The following is a 14,992-nucleotide window of genomic DNA, read 5'->3' on the forward strand; positions in this document are numbered from 1 at the left end:
TGAAGACACCAACTAAACAGAATAGCAGATCCCTCTCTGCAGCACTCCACAGAGCAAAATCTATGAAAACATTTATTTAAATGAGATATTTTAAGAAAAACGAATATAAACCCATGTCTCCTAGTGAGCAGAATACTTCTTCTTATTATTATGAGATCAAACTAACTTATTTTATATTCTTTTCTGTTTATGATGTTGTTAAATATTCAAGGAAGCTAGAGGCTTTCATTAAAGTTTGGGATTGCTAGATGTAAGTTAGCAAATTCCAGAAAATAAAGATGCTGATCCTATTTTCATTACAGTAAGGCTGAAAATCTTCACTGTGGACTATGACCCCACCTCAAATAAAAATGCATAAGAGTTCTGGTCTCTACAAACAGGAATTTATAAAACCACTGTTATTATGATTCTTAAAACACTGTGTTAAAGCTTCCAGAAAAAAATTGTTTACCAGATATATGTAGAGGGCACATTTGAATTGAAAGTTACTTACTTCTTGTACTTGAGGCATCACCATTGGTTAGGAGCTCAGGATCTACCTGCATCCCATCTAGACAGACAGACAAATCTCCTACCACTTCTGCTGGTTCTCTGTCACCAACAAGATGCAATGTCACCACTACCTGCTCAACTGAAGAAGTACAGAAAAGAATGGGAGTTTATCTTACTACATGACAAAAAAGTGCATTTTATTCAAGAAGCCCATCATAAACCACAGTGATCAAGAGGAAGAAAAAAAAACAAACAAAACAAAACCCAGAACTACAGCTCTGTCTCTCTCTGATTTTTAGTTTTGTGTGCTAAAACTAATCATTTCCAGATATCAGTAAAAAGCTATTATTTCTACAAAAAGGGGAAAACTGGAGAATAAGCTTATTGCTGCCTAAAGAAAGGATTATCATTACAGCAGAGATTGAGTCTCACATTTCTGCCCACAATTCTAAAGCATTTAATACACCTGTCCTCAAAAACCTATAGTTAGGAAACGTAATTCACCTTATTCTTCATACAGAGCAGATATCAATTCTATCTTCTGATTAAAATATTTCGCATTTATCTAATGACATCAAGATTCACGTTTAGTATGTGAAGATTTTGCATCATATCCCCAGACCAAAGGTATTTTCAGGGTAAATAACTTTCAGAACTGTAAATAAACGTTCTTGATTAAATGGTTTGAAACAAAATCCAGCGCATTACAGCAGGGTTTCTGGTGTCATACAGAACAATGGAGTTACCCAAGGTAATTCTCACCCAGATTCAGCAGGACAGTAACACAGTCAGGAGAACAGGTTATTACACTGCTATCAACATGCTGCATTTACAATGCCCACATCTCAAAGCCCGGAAGCAAACACTTCTTTAAAGGACAGAGCATAAGTATGACAGCACAAAGCTATATGCTGTAGCAACATGAATTCTGTAACGGGTGTGTAGAATTCTGTATTTCTCTTTCAAGCTTCATAGGATGCACATACTGCCTAAAGACTAGCTAGTTCTAAGATGCATGAAATAATACAACATATCCCTGTAACACTATTTAGAACAAAAGTAACTTCACACATTTCCTGATCTAGCACCAGGAACATATCAGCATTTTTAAGCTATATAAAAGGAAACACTCTTTTTTTTAATTAGGCCTTCACTCTTGCACATACTAGCAAAGTGAAAAATACCATGTTTTCAATGACATCATAGCAGACTATGTATAACGAAGAAAGATTACACTGAAAAAGTAGGAGGAAGCTCATAAATGCAATCTGTAGCAACAAAAGGAATTCTTAAGGGCCATCTACAGAGTTGCACACAGCACTCATTACAGACAATTCCTGACAAATTCTGCAGCATCCCAAGGTATTGTTAATCTCATACTTACGTTTCATACTATTTGATTTCAAAGTCTCATGAATATCCAGAGCAGCACTTCCCAGAAGGACATCAGATTTTAAAGTTTGATGGCTCCAGACTCGAAAGTTTAATTTACTTGCAGGAGTGACAATTCTGAAAAGAAAAAGTTGAGCACTGCGTAAGGGGATTTGTTGGCAGGGGAAGTGGGAGAACAGAGCAATCTACTTCAACTGTCACTTAAAATTATTTAAAAACAAAGAAATAATGGTGGTAACATCATACCATGTCTAATTATCACATTCTAGTATGCAGTGACGTTTATATGTCATGTAAAAGACTGTTGCAAGACTGTACACAGACTGAGTATATGTTTTATTATTACCATTTTAAGGGAAATATCTATAGAAAAACTACCAGCTCACAATTAGCATCTGAGTCTAACTAGGATTAGAAAAAAAGACTGATTCTTGCAGATTCACATTTCCCGAGTGTTCAGCATTTGCCTACCTTGATGTGAGAGTTTGTCACACAGAGAGGGAAGACAGCAAATTTGCTTTCTGAAGAGGTTATCAGAAAATTTTAGGATATCCCATAAAAAGGGAAGTACTCGGAAATACCAAAAATTATTTCAACTATTTTTAGAAGATGACTGTTCCCCTAATAAGCTGGCACATATTTACATCATATCATGACAAAGTAGCTGAATATATATAAAATTATTTAACATTTTACTAGTATACTTCTGGCTTCACAATGCTTTTACTGAGAACAGAAGAACACACTACATCTTCCATGGCTTAACAATTCAAAAACTTCCCTCACCATTTCCAGGAGTAGGATGTATTACTTCTACAGTGTGCTAATTTGACTATGTCCTTGGAGAATTGGTTCCAGGTTTACTACCAGAAAAGTCCCTTATGCACCCAGCTATCACAACAGTTTCTCTTCATTCCAAATCAAGTAATTCAAAGAAGAATTCAACCATTTGTTTCTACCGCCCTTTTACTTCCCTGAGGCTTTTCTTAAATTTTTACTTGTTTTAGTGACACAAAAATCTGAACTTCACTCAAAGCATGATGCTACAATCTGGAAAGATGCCTTCCAGGGAGCAGGCACAGTACAAACAGTGGCAATGTAAGCCTCTATATAGTCTAAACAAGAGCCAAAGTTCTCTCTGAAAAACCTTGTGGACTGGTAAGGTCATAAAACCACAGCACAGTAGCCTCTGCCAAACACACAGTTTGAATTTGTCAACCTGTGGCAGAGGAGGTGTATCTCGGCTCCTAGAAAAGCCATCAGCAGAGTCACTCCCTAAACCTGAAATCTCTTATCAAGGATTACCTATGCTGTAAGACCCTCCCCTCCCAGATCTATGCCAGCAGTAATGTACTGGGAGAGCCCCTTACTGGAGAAGAAAGATATGCAAACAGAAATATTTTCTGCCACAGCAGTTACTTAGTCTTCCCCCCCTAGCTCCAAAACAAGCTGAATCAAACCATGCTCATTTCAAAACTGCTAAATCTCACCAAACATTTTGCAGCAAGATGATGACAGCTGAGATAGTGTATGTGATCAGGTAAATCTTGGAGAATAAAGGAACTCTCCCAATGATAAGAAAAACCTGAAAGCCTAGATTTTTCTTTTTCCTTCTTAAAAGTATTCTGACAACAGCAGAAAGATGAGCATCACAAAATAGCTGATACTACAATTAAGAATGGATTCAAAACTTTTTTTTACTATAAAGTTGCTCTTAGAGGTAAAATATTCACCTGCCCCTCATGCTTCCTTGAGTTTTGAGAAGCCTTACAACAGAGAAACAAGTTTATGTCAGTATCAGTTGCTGACATTGTACGAAGATATTTCTGGGTTTTTTTAAAAAATCCCTAACAGCAACTTCAAAGTAATTTTTAATACTGATATTCTTTTTCTGTAAGGAACTTCTAACATTTATATATTTTTAAATTATTTTAACTGGGAGAAACAGGTATTACAAATGACTTTATTTTCTCAGTGGATAATTTCACTTGTATATGATTGATAAGTTCAGACTTTCACAGTCAGACAGTCCCTTCAGAATATGCAGCTCCACCTAACAGTGCCTCCTAGAAGAGGAACCCATGGTCCATTCCCATTTACAGAAGCCATTACACTTTTCCTTTTTATTCTGAATCTGAATGTAAGCAACTGTGTTGAAATATTTCCTAAAAAACAATTAACTTACTCCACTAAGTTCCATGTAGCATTAGTGTAATCTTCAATGGAGTTGATATGCATTGCGTGTCTCTGTTTGGCACTTATTGAACAAGAGCAAAAATTGCCCATGTATTATTATGTGGACTTGCACAGCACAAGCCACAAACATTTCAATTAAAAAAAAGAAAGGAAAAAAGGCAGGCTTTAAAAACTGAAAGAAAATTCTGCTCTTGCACATTGATATGCATGTAAAGCATACGGTATTCTTTTTCTTAAAATACTTCTTTGCAGTGGAAAGTAAGGTAAATAGTAACTAAAACTTCATAATAATCTGAATTACAAGAAAAGAACAGGCACAAAAAAGCTTTTCATCAGGCAGGAATGTTCAAGGCGCCTCAAGAATAATAATCTAGAATTTAAGCATAAGCAAATGTGCAAGCACAAAACTGACCTTTATGCCAGTGTTCCATGTGACACATTCTTAAGAGAAAACTACATTTTATAAAAGCTGCAGATGATTTTTCTTCTGTGCTTTATACTTCCTATCATCTCACAACACAAATACTGGGCCAAGCAAACATCAACAGCTGTGTTCGTCCTGAATCTAATGTTAGTTTTGTAATCTGAAGGCACAAATTAATCAGGAATTTTGTACTTGTGATTGAGTTCAGACGTGCGCAAGACAGAGCTAACTACCTGCGCTATGGCGTGGTACACAACAAAGCGGTACACAAAGAACAGCTGTGCTTTTCAGCCATGGTATTTCTGAAACACCATAACCTTAAATGTGACAACAAAAACGTGCATGGGACTGTCAGTTTTAATATCAAACTACCTTACTTTCCTTACTACTCACAGAATTAAAGCTCCTTTGATATGCCACATACATTAATACAGAATACATTCCTTCATAAGCACTGGGTCCTTTCCATAGGACATAATGCAATAGTTTGTAAATATATATTCCAGACTGTAGTATATTTGTTCCAAAAATTACACAAATATCTTCATATCATTCAACATTGAATGCCTTGCTTAAAATAGAAAGTCAACCCTTAATTCCACTGTCAATTGCATTAATTTAGCTCAAATAAATTGGAAAACAAAACCATCAAACATACACTGTAAGATGCTGTTTCCACTTCGGACTATTTGTATTGTTGCATTTTTCTGTCTTCTTTGACTGTCCATCTACTGAGACTTCCACATAAGGGCTAGGTCCAAACCATTTATTTTTTTCTTTTAGTTTTGCTGAAATCACTGTCAAGAAAGAGAAAAGTAATAATTTACTCAATAAGATTTCAATTGCAAATAATATTTTTCAGTTGTGTGCTTCAGTATTCAAGTATCAGGTCATTGACGCCTGACAATAACGGTCAAGAAGAAAAAATACATTAGATGGACAAAAATGCTCTTGCATTCCAGATCATTTTATACAATGCTATAGCTCACACAAATCCTAAAACATGCAACAGTACTTCTATAACATCAGACACTATAATTAATAATAATTAGTATAAGATGCACAAAAGCGCTTAGGTGTTGAAAGTAGAAAATATCCTCTCCAACCTCTTCCTATCACCAGCCAAGAGAATTCCTGAGTTTATTACACTTGCTTGTTAAAAAGCTCAAAACATGATCTGTCTCTCTCATTAAGGAATCATGGAAAACTGCCACCACCTCTGGTGAAAAGAACATCATTAAGAAAAAAGAATTTTGCGTTAAGTTTTCTATATCAAACCAAACTTACAGAAAAACTAACTAAAGGCAAACTCTGAGTTCCAGTAACTACCTACTGTTCTAGAAACAACAAAATCTGGACAGGACTTGCAGCTCTAGAGCTTTAATTTGGTGTGCGTTCTGGTTTTTTGTTTGTTCAGTTTTGGTTTTGGTTTTTTTTGGTTTGGGGTTTTTTTTTTGTTCTGTTTGTTTGGTTTTTTTTTTTTTTTTAAAACATTCAACATCATTAACTGCAACGCTCCTGTCTTTCCAAACACCGCAGCTATGTTGCCTCCATTTAGCCAAAGCAGCATGTGTGTGCACGAGCCTACCCCCAACATTTGACTCTTAGATTAGCAGTGTTCTTGGACCCCTTGGCAACACTAAACCCACAAAACAGTACTTAAGACAAAGGTATTATCATTTCCAATTATCAATGAACTCCACTCTGTTCTAACAAATAACAACTCGGTCTCCTGTGTTTTTGTCACCCACCTCAACTGCACTACATCCTTAAAAAAAGATGACTAATTCAAGCCCATATGGCTAATCCACCTAGATTCCCTTTATAGTCTATGCTCCTTTAGAGATTTAGAGAAGTAGCTTAGTATAAACTGCTCTGAACTACTCCCAAGGGAAACTCTTTCTCTCTATATTACAGACATCTTACAGAAATTAACTTTAGTTAGCTAACACTAATTTTCACAAATAGTTCCCCTTCCCTTCCCCCTCATGTCTCCAGTACTTCTATACTACAGCATCTCATGCCTCAACATCACTAGCTATCTCAAAGGCATCAAGACCTACTTTGAGGCAGCACAGACCAGCAGTCCTGTACCTACTTTCAAGGTTCTTACTTACCCAGACAACCAGAAAGTTCATTTAAAACTAATGAAGACAGCAGAATGGGGAGGTGAGGGTAAGGCAGGTGGGGGGTGCTGTTCACAGAAATGTTTACAAAAAGGTAACGCCTGCTTGCACAGGAAATAGTTAACTTGCAGACTGTGGCTGAACTTCTACAGAAATTAAGAACCATTCAACATCTTAATATTCTCAACTCTAAACACTGAGACATTTCTTCAACTTCACTTTCTTTATGCGAGTCACAGGTCTTTAACGGAGCAAGCCTCAGACAGCAATTACCACTTCAGTCCTTAGCTCTGCTCTCCATAGCTATGTGGAGGACGTACCTCCTTCCAAACCTCTCCAATTTTTCTCTCTAATATCAACCTGTAGGGACAAGATCTCTCTTAAAGTCTCATGGCCTACTGAGAAAAAACAAGCTTGTGACCTCAGTGTGACAGCTGGAGCCAGAGTAACTTACTCAGCTCCAGCCTCCTTTCTAGTCTAAAGCTTTCCCATCTATTTTTGGCAATTCTTTTCATCCTCATAATACCAACTTTGTGAAAATTCTGCATATAGCCACAGATCTTCCACACTGAGGGTGCAAAATTTACCCTTGATGCTTCCAAACATAGACCTGCATACATCTACAGGTCTCCCATTCCCAGGCTTCAGCTTTTATGCTTCAGTAAAATCTGTCAGAGAGCAAAAGTGAGGAAAACTGGGTAATTAAGTTTCAACAGCTTCTCTGTTGGTGGGGCACTACAAAAAGCAAAGTATGTCATGTAAATCCATTCCTATGCAATCTACAGGTGCCCAATTACAGTAATACTCTCACCAACACTTCTATTAAAGTTCCTTTACAATGGTGGCCATAAAAACATATAATAAGGGAGAAGCAGTAAGTAAAATTTAATGAACAGCAGTTCAGATTCACTTAGCTTGAGATGTAAAAAGATTGTTAGGAGAAAGTGTTAGATTTGGTATTATGTCAAGTGTTAGTAACTGAAAGCAGTATCGTATTACATTTCAAAGAGGACTGTTCTGTACAATTTACTCAATAGCATTCAAAAAGAATTATTCCTTTTTTTTTTTTACACAAAAATGTATCATTTCAAAATGCATTTTAGATAAAATTCTGAATAAAATAGCTATATTTCTGCCAAGTAATGATGGCATAACACCATCAACTTTATCGCGTGACTGCTCTTGGGTTTTGTACAACTCAAAACTTCCTGAAATGCAACATACTAGTAACTTCCGTTTAATTGTGAGAAAAACACTTTTACATTTCTAACCAGAAAAGATATATCCTTTCAAAAGGCTTACCAGTGATTTGAAGCTGTGATTTCATGGAAAACCCACTGGATGGTCCTGACCTGGACCCACTGCCAGCCATAATACGGGCTGGATCTTGAATCTGGATGAAGAGACAATGTAAACATTTGAATCCTCAGAAACTCAAAAATTAAATCATCTGGTTTTCGACAAGTAGATTCATTATACTGCAAACAAAACTACCACACTTGTTTTCTTTCTAGTTCCTTTCCATCTCCCCAAAGTACAGAAAATAGTTTACAAAGGGCTTAGTCTCTACTATTACATGATCTGTAAATATTCATTTCCTAGGCAAAAGAGGTCTTTTGATTTTGTCCCTTCAATTTTGCCAATTAACTGAGAGCGAATTATGTTCTAATCGCAAAGTTTGCTGTACCTCTTATGTCTGAAAATACCTGCCTATTTTGATGTAGTAAGTCCTGGGTAAGAAGTTTATCCTCCCATGTCAAGTATTACTTGGTTTAAAAAATGAAAAAAGGAAAAAAAAAAAAGAAAAAAAAGAGAAACAGAAAACCACAATCCACAAGCATAGGAAAAAAGCTGAAAATGAATTATTAAATTAAAAAATGAAGTTCAAATTTAGAGAAACCTGCTTCTGTATGTTTTTTGTTTTTACTTGGTCAGATCAAGTCTACAGACAGGGGCTGTAATTCTACAAACCACTTCACTAAAAGAGGAAATACATCACTTCTGAAAGAGAGTAAGACAATCTTCATTTACAGCCCAACCTTCTCTCTTACCACACCGCAACGCTCACACCTCTGCTAGCCTGATCCTCCCAGCACCAAAGCAAGCAGATATTCCTACTATTCTTTGAACTTAATTCAATTCAGTATTTGGTTTTGGGGGTAGGGGGGAGAAAGTGGACAAAGCATCATGTAGCTTCAATATTAACAGACAGAAATGAAATAGTGTACTATTATATTAAAAATAGACATCACTTTGGAAATATCCAGATATTCTTATCTCCTACTCATTTTTAAAACACATTTGCAGCTCAACATCCCTTACCAACTAAACTAGATACGTAGCAGTAAGTCCTCTACAGCAGATTACCCACTGGAAAATGAATGGGTTGTTGAAGACTCCAAATTACCTCCTAGCTACAACTTCCAGACTACTTACTGCATCCCCTCTCGTGCCGTGTTCCTCGCAGTCTTCTGTGGTCATAATCTACTGCAAAACCATGCATCCACCTGTATGTCTGACCTATCGCCCTTTGGGCCCCCGCCTGTTGCGAGGCTCAACTACTCCAGCCAAGGGGTTGCCTAATCAGCACAGGCAAATCTCCCAGCCCTTGGCTGCACATCTTTGGTCAGCCACCGAACCTGAATCCCAAAGCAGATCAAATAACACGTGCCAGCTCTCAGGTAATTTTCTGCACACAACATTATTTCCAACAAGGAAAGTAACGTTAGCTTAAGATGCTGATACCTGTATCTTGAGTACAAAAGGCTATACGTGTGGACTTACCAACTGATAACAGCACAAGCAGTCTAAACAAGTGTATGGCTTACCCTCTGCCTGCCATGCAAAACAGAATTTGTAAAAGGAGACCGAATTTGAATATCGCAAGTTCCTTTTTAGAAGCTGCAATGTGAAGCAGAAGTCTGTATACTGGGATAATTACTGTGAAATTGATAATTCCACAGGTATTTTGAAAGTGGTAAAATGCGAAGTTCTTGCATCCCACAGCGTGCTGATGCTAGTGTTAACTACTGGAGAATATGACACCACCAAAAAAAGTACTAACGACTTGCTTAAGTAGTATATAGTGTTATATTAGTGGAGTTCAGTACCGTTAATTACTAGATTCCAGATGTGCATCACACAAATCTAGATCCTGCTAGAGTAAAAAAGCTTTTAATGTAACTATTTCAAAAGTAGTCTAAATTTAAAAGATTTAGAGGACAATTCTTAATTCTAATCCTGTGATTAGTTCTATCAAACTCACTAGGTATCCTTTATGCTTTAAGAAAGCAATTGAATAGCGTCTAGACCAACAAGGACATACTGGATAGCCTAAAGGAATTTGCATTTACAGAACAGCTGCTATTTTCCACCTGGAGAAATAACACTGCATGTAATACAAACGCAATTACTGAAGGTGATAATTTTCAATTGAAGTCATCCAGTCAGCACATACAGCATAAAACATTCATTCAGAACCACGTTAAAGCTAACTTTCATTTCTAAATGATGCAAAATACACTCATTAAAACAATTTTATTAATATTTGATCATTTTCATTGAGAATATGCAGAAAAAATTCTAGCAGCTTAATCACATCTGAAATGACTGCCCTGCAAACATTTGTTGAGTTAGCACATGTATATGTGCAAGCGTATACGTAGTGAGACAGTTTTTACTAACAACTAGCTTAAGTAAAATTTCAAGAATCTATTGCCTCCAAACGCTTCTAAAAAAAAAGAAACTACATTACACATTGTTTAGTTCTCTCAGCTGCCATAAACTTTCTAATTATTTTTGAACAATAAAACTGAAGAGTCTTATTTTATTGCACACTTGCTAAAATCCAGAGGCTCTTCACTTAAAGCAAGCTCCATTAGTTAATCAGGAAAAAGGAGAGTTCCAGAGGAAGAAACAGCAAGCAACAATTTACCTGTGCCCTGCCCTTCAATAGCCCTATTTCTCTTTTCAAACACCTTGACCCCAATGCCTCTTCTGCTCCCCTTAACTGCCAGCTGAGAAAGACTCAGCAAGCAGAATAGCTGGTTCCAAGCCAGGCATCCAGCAAGGAATAATCACTGAACTCACACTGCAGCTTCTCTCTCAGCTGGGCACTAATTTAAGTCTCTTCCCTATCATGCATGTACATACTCTATCTAGATTTTTCATAACTCATAGAAATTTAATCAACTTTGATACCTCCATCTCCATCAACTTTTAGCTGGAATGGATCAGCAATTAAGAAAGTTTGTAGTGCAACACACAGGAAAAGGGGAAGAAAGCAGAACAGGATTGGCAGGTGGAATTGTATACACCTCATTTTCTTAGGAAATAAGGCTAAAATACATTAATTAGTCAAATAAGAATCCGTGACGATTAATGAACTACACTTTGAAGAAGCACAAAGAGATTGCAAAAGACAATAACCCCACGTCACACACAGCCAGTTGATTTCTACATTTAAACTTAATTTTTAGCCTTTAACTCCTCTTTGTTTATATAACAAATACACACAAAAATTAAATTTGTTTGGTAAGAAACTACTGTATTAACAGCTATTTTTAATGGTAACACTGCATATGATTTCAACTCAAAACCAGCGTAGGGCTACTTATAAATTTAATCACACAATAAGACAACATACAGTCTTCAATCATTATTAAAATATTTCCATTTAGTTTTATTACAATAGAAACAATATTTCGGATTCTGTGAACAGCAAGTGTCTTTAAGACAAGCAGTTCTGTCAGCAACTGGATGTGAACAGGCCTTGTGTCAACACCAACAAGCATTCTAATTGTACTAGACCTTTGGACCCCTAGCCAGTGGAAAGGAGTATAATGATTGCTTTCAAACTATGTTATAAGTAATCATTTTATGAATAAAAATATAATTTGAGAAATCATTATAAAGCAGGTATGTGTGCTTTATAAATTCATTGTAACGCAACAAGTACTTCCACAAGTTGAAACTGTCATTCCAAACAACTGAGAATGCATACTCAAGTTTTTTTCTGCAGTAGAAAATTACATATATCTTCATAAATATTTAGGGATTTGGTTTTGGTTTGGGTTTGGGGTTTTTTTTTGTTCTGGTTTTGTCTTGTTTTAAATTACAGTAAACTCATATTGCCATTTTTTCTCTCAGATGCTGCTACTCACTTCCAAGAAGCCTGCCAGAATCTGAAATTTAGCAACATGAGTTGAAAGGTTTCAAAGCTGTGGAAGAGAGAGCGGGGCAGCATAACAGACACTCAGAGTATTATCACAAAAGTATAATTTTCTTAGAAAAGAACAAGACAAATTATTTGGTGCAGAATAATACAGAATTAATATTTTCTTGTCATTAAAAATAAACCATTCAAATGCTTGCCTGAATTTCTTCGGTGGCTGCGTACCTACTCCCAGGTAGGTTTGTTTGGTTTTGTAACATGCTACCATAAGGTGTAGATTATTAGATAAATTATACTCAGCTTCATAATTGCATATGCCATTGTCTGTACTCAGGCAGGTTTGAACAAACATCGCTTAAAATAAATCCGCCTCACATTTGGCAACTCAGTCCACACATCCTTTTGGGATTCAGTTCTCTGAATTCCACCTCTTAACCAGCATGCTTTCTGAGAAGCCTCCCCTATGGCATGGCCTGATGCTGTTAGGCCAAACTGCATCATCTTCAGTGGCATTTTAATCCAAGACAGCAAACTTCATCACCAGATTTTTTTGTGTGAGTGGTGTGGAAGAAAGAAGAAATTCTAGAGGAGCGCAGCCCAGATGCTAAAAACACTTTCAGAAAAAAGAAGGCAGAAAGGGAGGATCATCATTTATTTTTCTTTTAACAAATCATGAGAAAGAGTGGGGACAAAAGCTGCTTTGAGTGCTTCTTGGTTAAAACAAAATAAGGGAAGAGATGGGAAGGAGCTTCTTACCCCACAAAATCAGGGAGTACAAATAGAAGAAAAATGCTATCAAAGGCTTGAGAGATCTTTAGAGCGTCACATCAATTTAACTTATGGTGACTTTATTCAGTGATGGGATTCATCTGTTAAAGAACTGACTTATCGAAGAAGGTAATTTTGTTTCGTATTTATTTGAAAGAACCGAAGACACAACTAGGTCACAATGAAATCCCATGACTGTATATTACACATGCATAGGTTTGAAAATATGTTGGCACATGCTCTTTATAATTTAAAAAATACTTAAACAATTGCACATTGTTGCCTGCTGTAAGCCTTATGTTTAGTAATTAATCTTAAGAACAAGCTAAACTGCTCTTTACAGGTGTACCGATTCAAAGTGTATTTGCTGTTTCAATAATCCAGTAAAAAAAAATCACATAATTTAAAAATTTCTTTAACATACCTAGTAATTTTAACAACGGTTTTGAAAACCTCACTGTGTAACACAGGAATACAGACTTTTGGAAAAAGTGTAAAATGTACAAAGTTTTGTTTAAAAAACTGCATGTAAGACCTAACATGTCCCCTTTACAACAGTTATTTTTTTTATCAACAGGTATGTCAGTTAGACAATTAAGAAGAGATTAGACTAGATATTTCAGAGAAAGTTCAGTCACCTGTTTACATTAATACTGCATTTTTTGTGTGCGAGAAATAAATACAAATTCTTCCTCTCCTTTCCCCAAAACACTGAAGCCTCTTTTTAACTGAAGGCATGCATATTACGGAAAAGTTCTTTTCTCTTAAATGTTAGATATAATTACCCAGTGAGCCTAGGCAGAGACAGCTAGTTTGGCAACTTACTTGTTTAGCAAATTTGCAGTTACTTTAACTGCTCAAGTTTCATCTTTAAAGTAAAAAGTGTTTTGACAAAGCTGGTTTTATTGTTTTACATTTTTATTGTTTTTTTCCCTAAAATAAATTTTAAGGACATGGTCAGTTTTGCCCAAACAAGTAAGAAGACATACAGAAAGAAAGAAACTGCTGAGTAACCAACCAGGAAGAAAAGAATAGGCACAGATTATAAGACTGTTGAGCACACACTGGAAAGGGAAGCAATTACGAGGTTTGCATGAAGGGATATTTATATAAGGATTGGAAACAAAGAGGGTTTTAACAGCAGAATGCAGCTTAACTCCCTTGGCCATTACTGCATATGAGCAGCACTACACTTATTTACTGAAAATGCAGTAAAATCAAAGTAGTCTCTGCCATAATATATCTGTTGAAGTTTAAAATCCAGATACCTAAATTGTTTTTTGAACAAATGTGAAATACAGTGCATACTGGGTCCAAAAACAGACTCTAGGTTGAATTACTGAGCTGTTGTTGCCATATCTCCACTGCTATCAATAACTGTACTCACCAGATTACAGCCAGCACTGATATGCCAGTTAGCACTACAGGCACACCTGCCTTTTGCTGTGTACACACTCAGTTTAACTATTTACAAAGCTAACATACAGGCAGCTGTTCTGATAAGAATGAGTGAGATGCAGACTCAAAGACAACACTTGAGCCAATTCAACATACTGGCTAAAAATATATTTGTGGGAAATACAATTTAATCCGTTTCGGAAGCAACCCACGTGGCATGATCTTCAGAGGCTGCAATGAGAGAGAAGCAACATATATAAACCACGAAACATAGGAGAAGAGCTGCCCAACTTCTGTCCTTTCCCTACTATGGACTTGCTAATGAGAAATCCTTGACATTGAAGTAGAAACTTCATCCATTATGCTGTCTTAAAAATGTATATTTTACATTTTTCCCTATCTAATTCATGTATACAATATATACGATCCATTGTACTTCTAGTTCAACACAGGAAGCACTTTCTCATTATGTCTGCTTATAAACTATCATTTCTACACTCTTTCAGAGCACAGTGGTATATCAGAAGACACATCTCCTTTAAATCAACAGGTCTAATTATATTTTATAAGTAAGATTATCTGAATCTATTCTAAGTAACTACCATCCTGAATCTTTCCATTGGATGTTTTTCTGCTACAAGTAGACATACCTTGTAGAGAATTGTAATGGAGATGTTAACATTGGTATGAACAAAGAAGGAATGAAAATGTGTGCATATAAATCAGAAAAACAAGCAAAACAAAGGTTAGAAGAGTGGCTTTTATTGATAACAAAGGACACTTCTTGCAGCAATAAAACTGAGGAGTGTTTGTGTCAAGACCAGGATGCCTTCACTCTGATAAGACTACAGCACAGATGACTGGCCAGCAGAAGAGTCTGTGCTTCAAAGAGAGGAGTGTGCCAACAGGGTTACGGCACATCACATGTGTCATTCCTTTTCGTGCTAGCTCAACAGGAAAACATACTGTAGCTGTAAAGATATGGATATTACAAATCAGGAAAAAAACAACTAGCATTAGCCT

The 14,992-nt window shown here is 36.3% G+C and overlaps 1 protein-coding gene across 10 annotated transcripts in view; it reads right to left on the reverse strand.

Annotated features, from left to right (window-relative positions):
* Positions 1–14,992, reverse strand: part of ITCH (itchy E3 ubiquitin protein ligase) — a 71,080-nt gene that overhangs the window by 34,850 nt on the left and 21,238 nt on the right. For 6 of the 10 annotated variants that reach the window (XR_012676235.1, XM_075166264.1, XM_075166266.1 and 3 more), the window contains exons 2-4: positions 5,163–5,301; positions 1,877–2,001; positions 494–631 (exon numbers count right to left, since the gene is read on the reverse strand). Coding sequence is in view for 9 of the 10 variants with exons in the window: in XM_075166264.1 (XP_075022365.1) it covers positions 494–631; positions 1,877–2,001; positions 5,163–5,301 (402 nt within the window). In the remaining variant the exon portion in view is untranslated. Of the gene's footprint in view, positions 1–493; positions 632–1,876; positions 2,002–5,162; positions 5,302–7,932; positions 8,024–14,992 lie in introns of all 10 variants that reach the window. The other 4 variants (XM_075166267.1, XM_075166269.1, XM_075166270.1 and 1 more) reach the window with 2 other exon arrangements.

This window comes from Calonectris borealis, chromosome 17 (genome assembly GCF_964195595.1).
Source record: "Calonectris borealis chromosome 17, bCalBor7.hap1.2, whole genome shotgun sequence".
NCBI classification, from domain to species: Eukaryota; Metazoa; Chordata; class Aves; order Procellariiformes; family Procellariidae; genus Calonectris; species Calonectris borealis.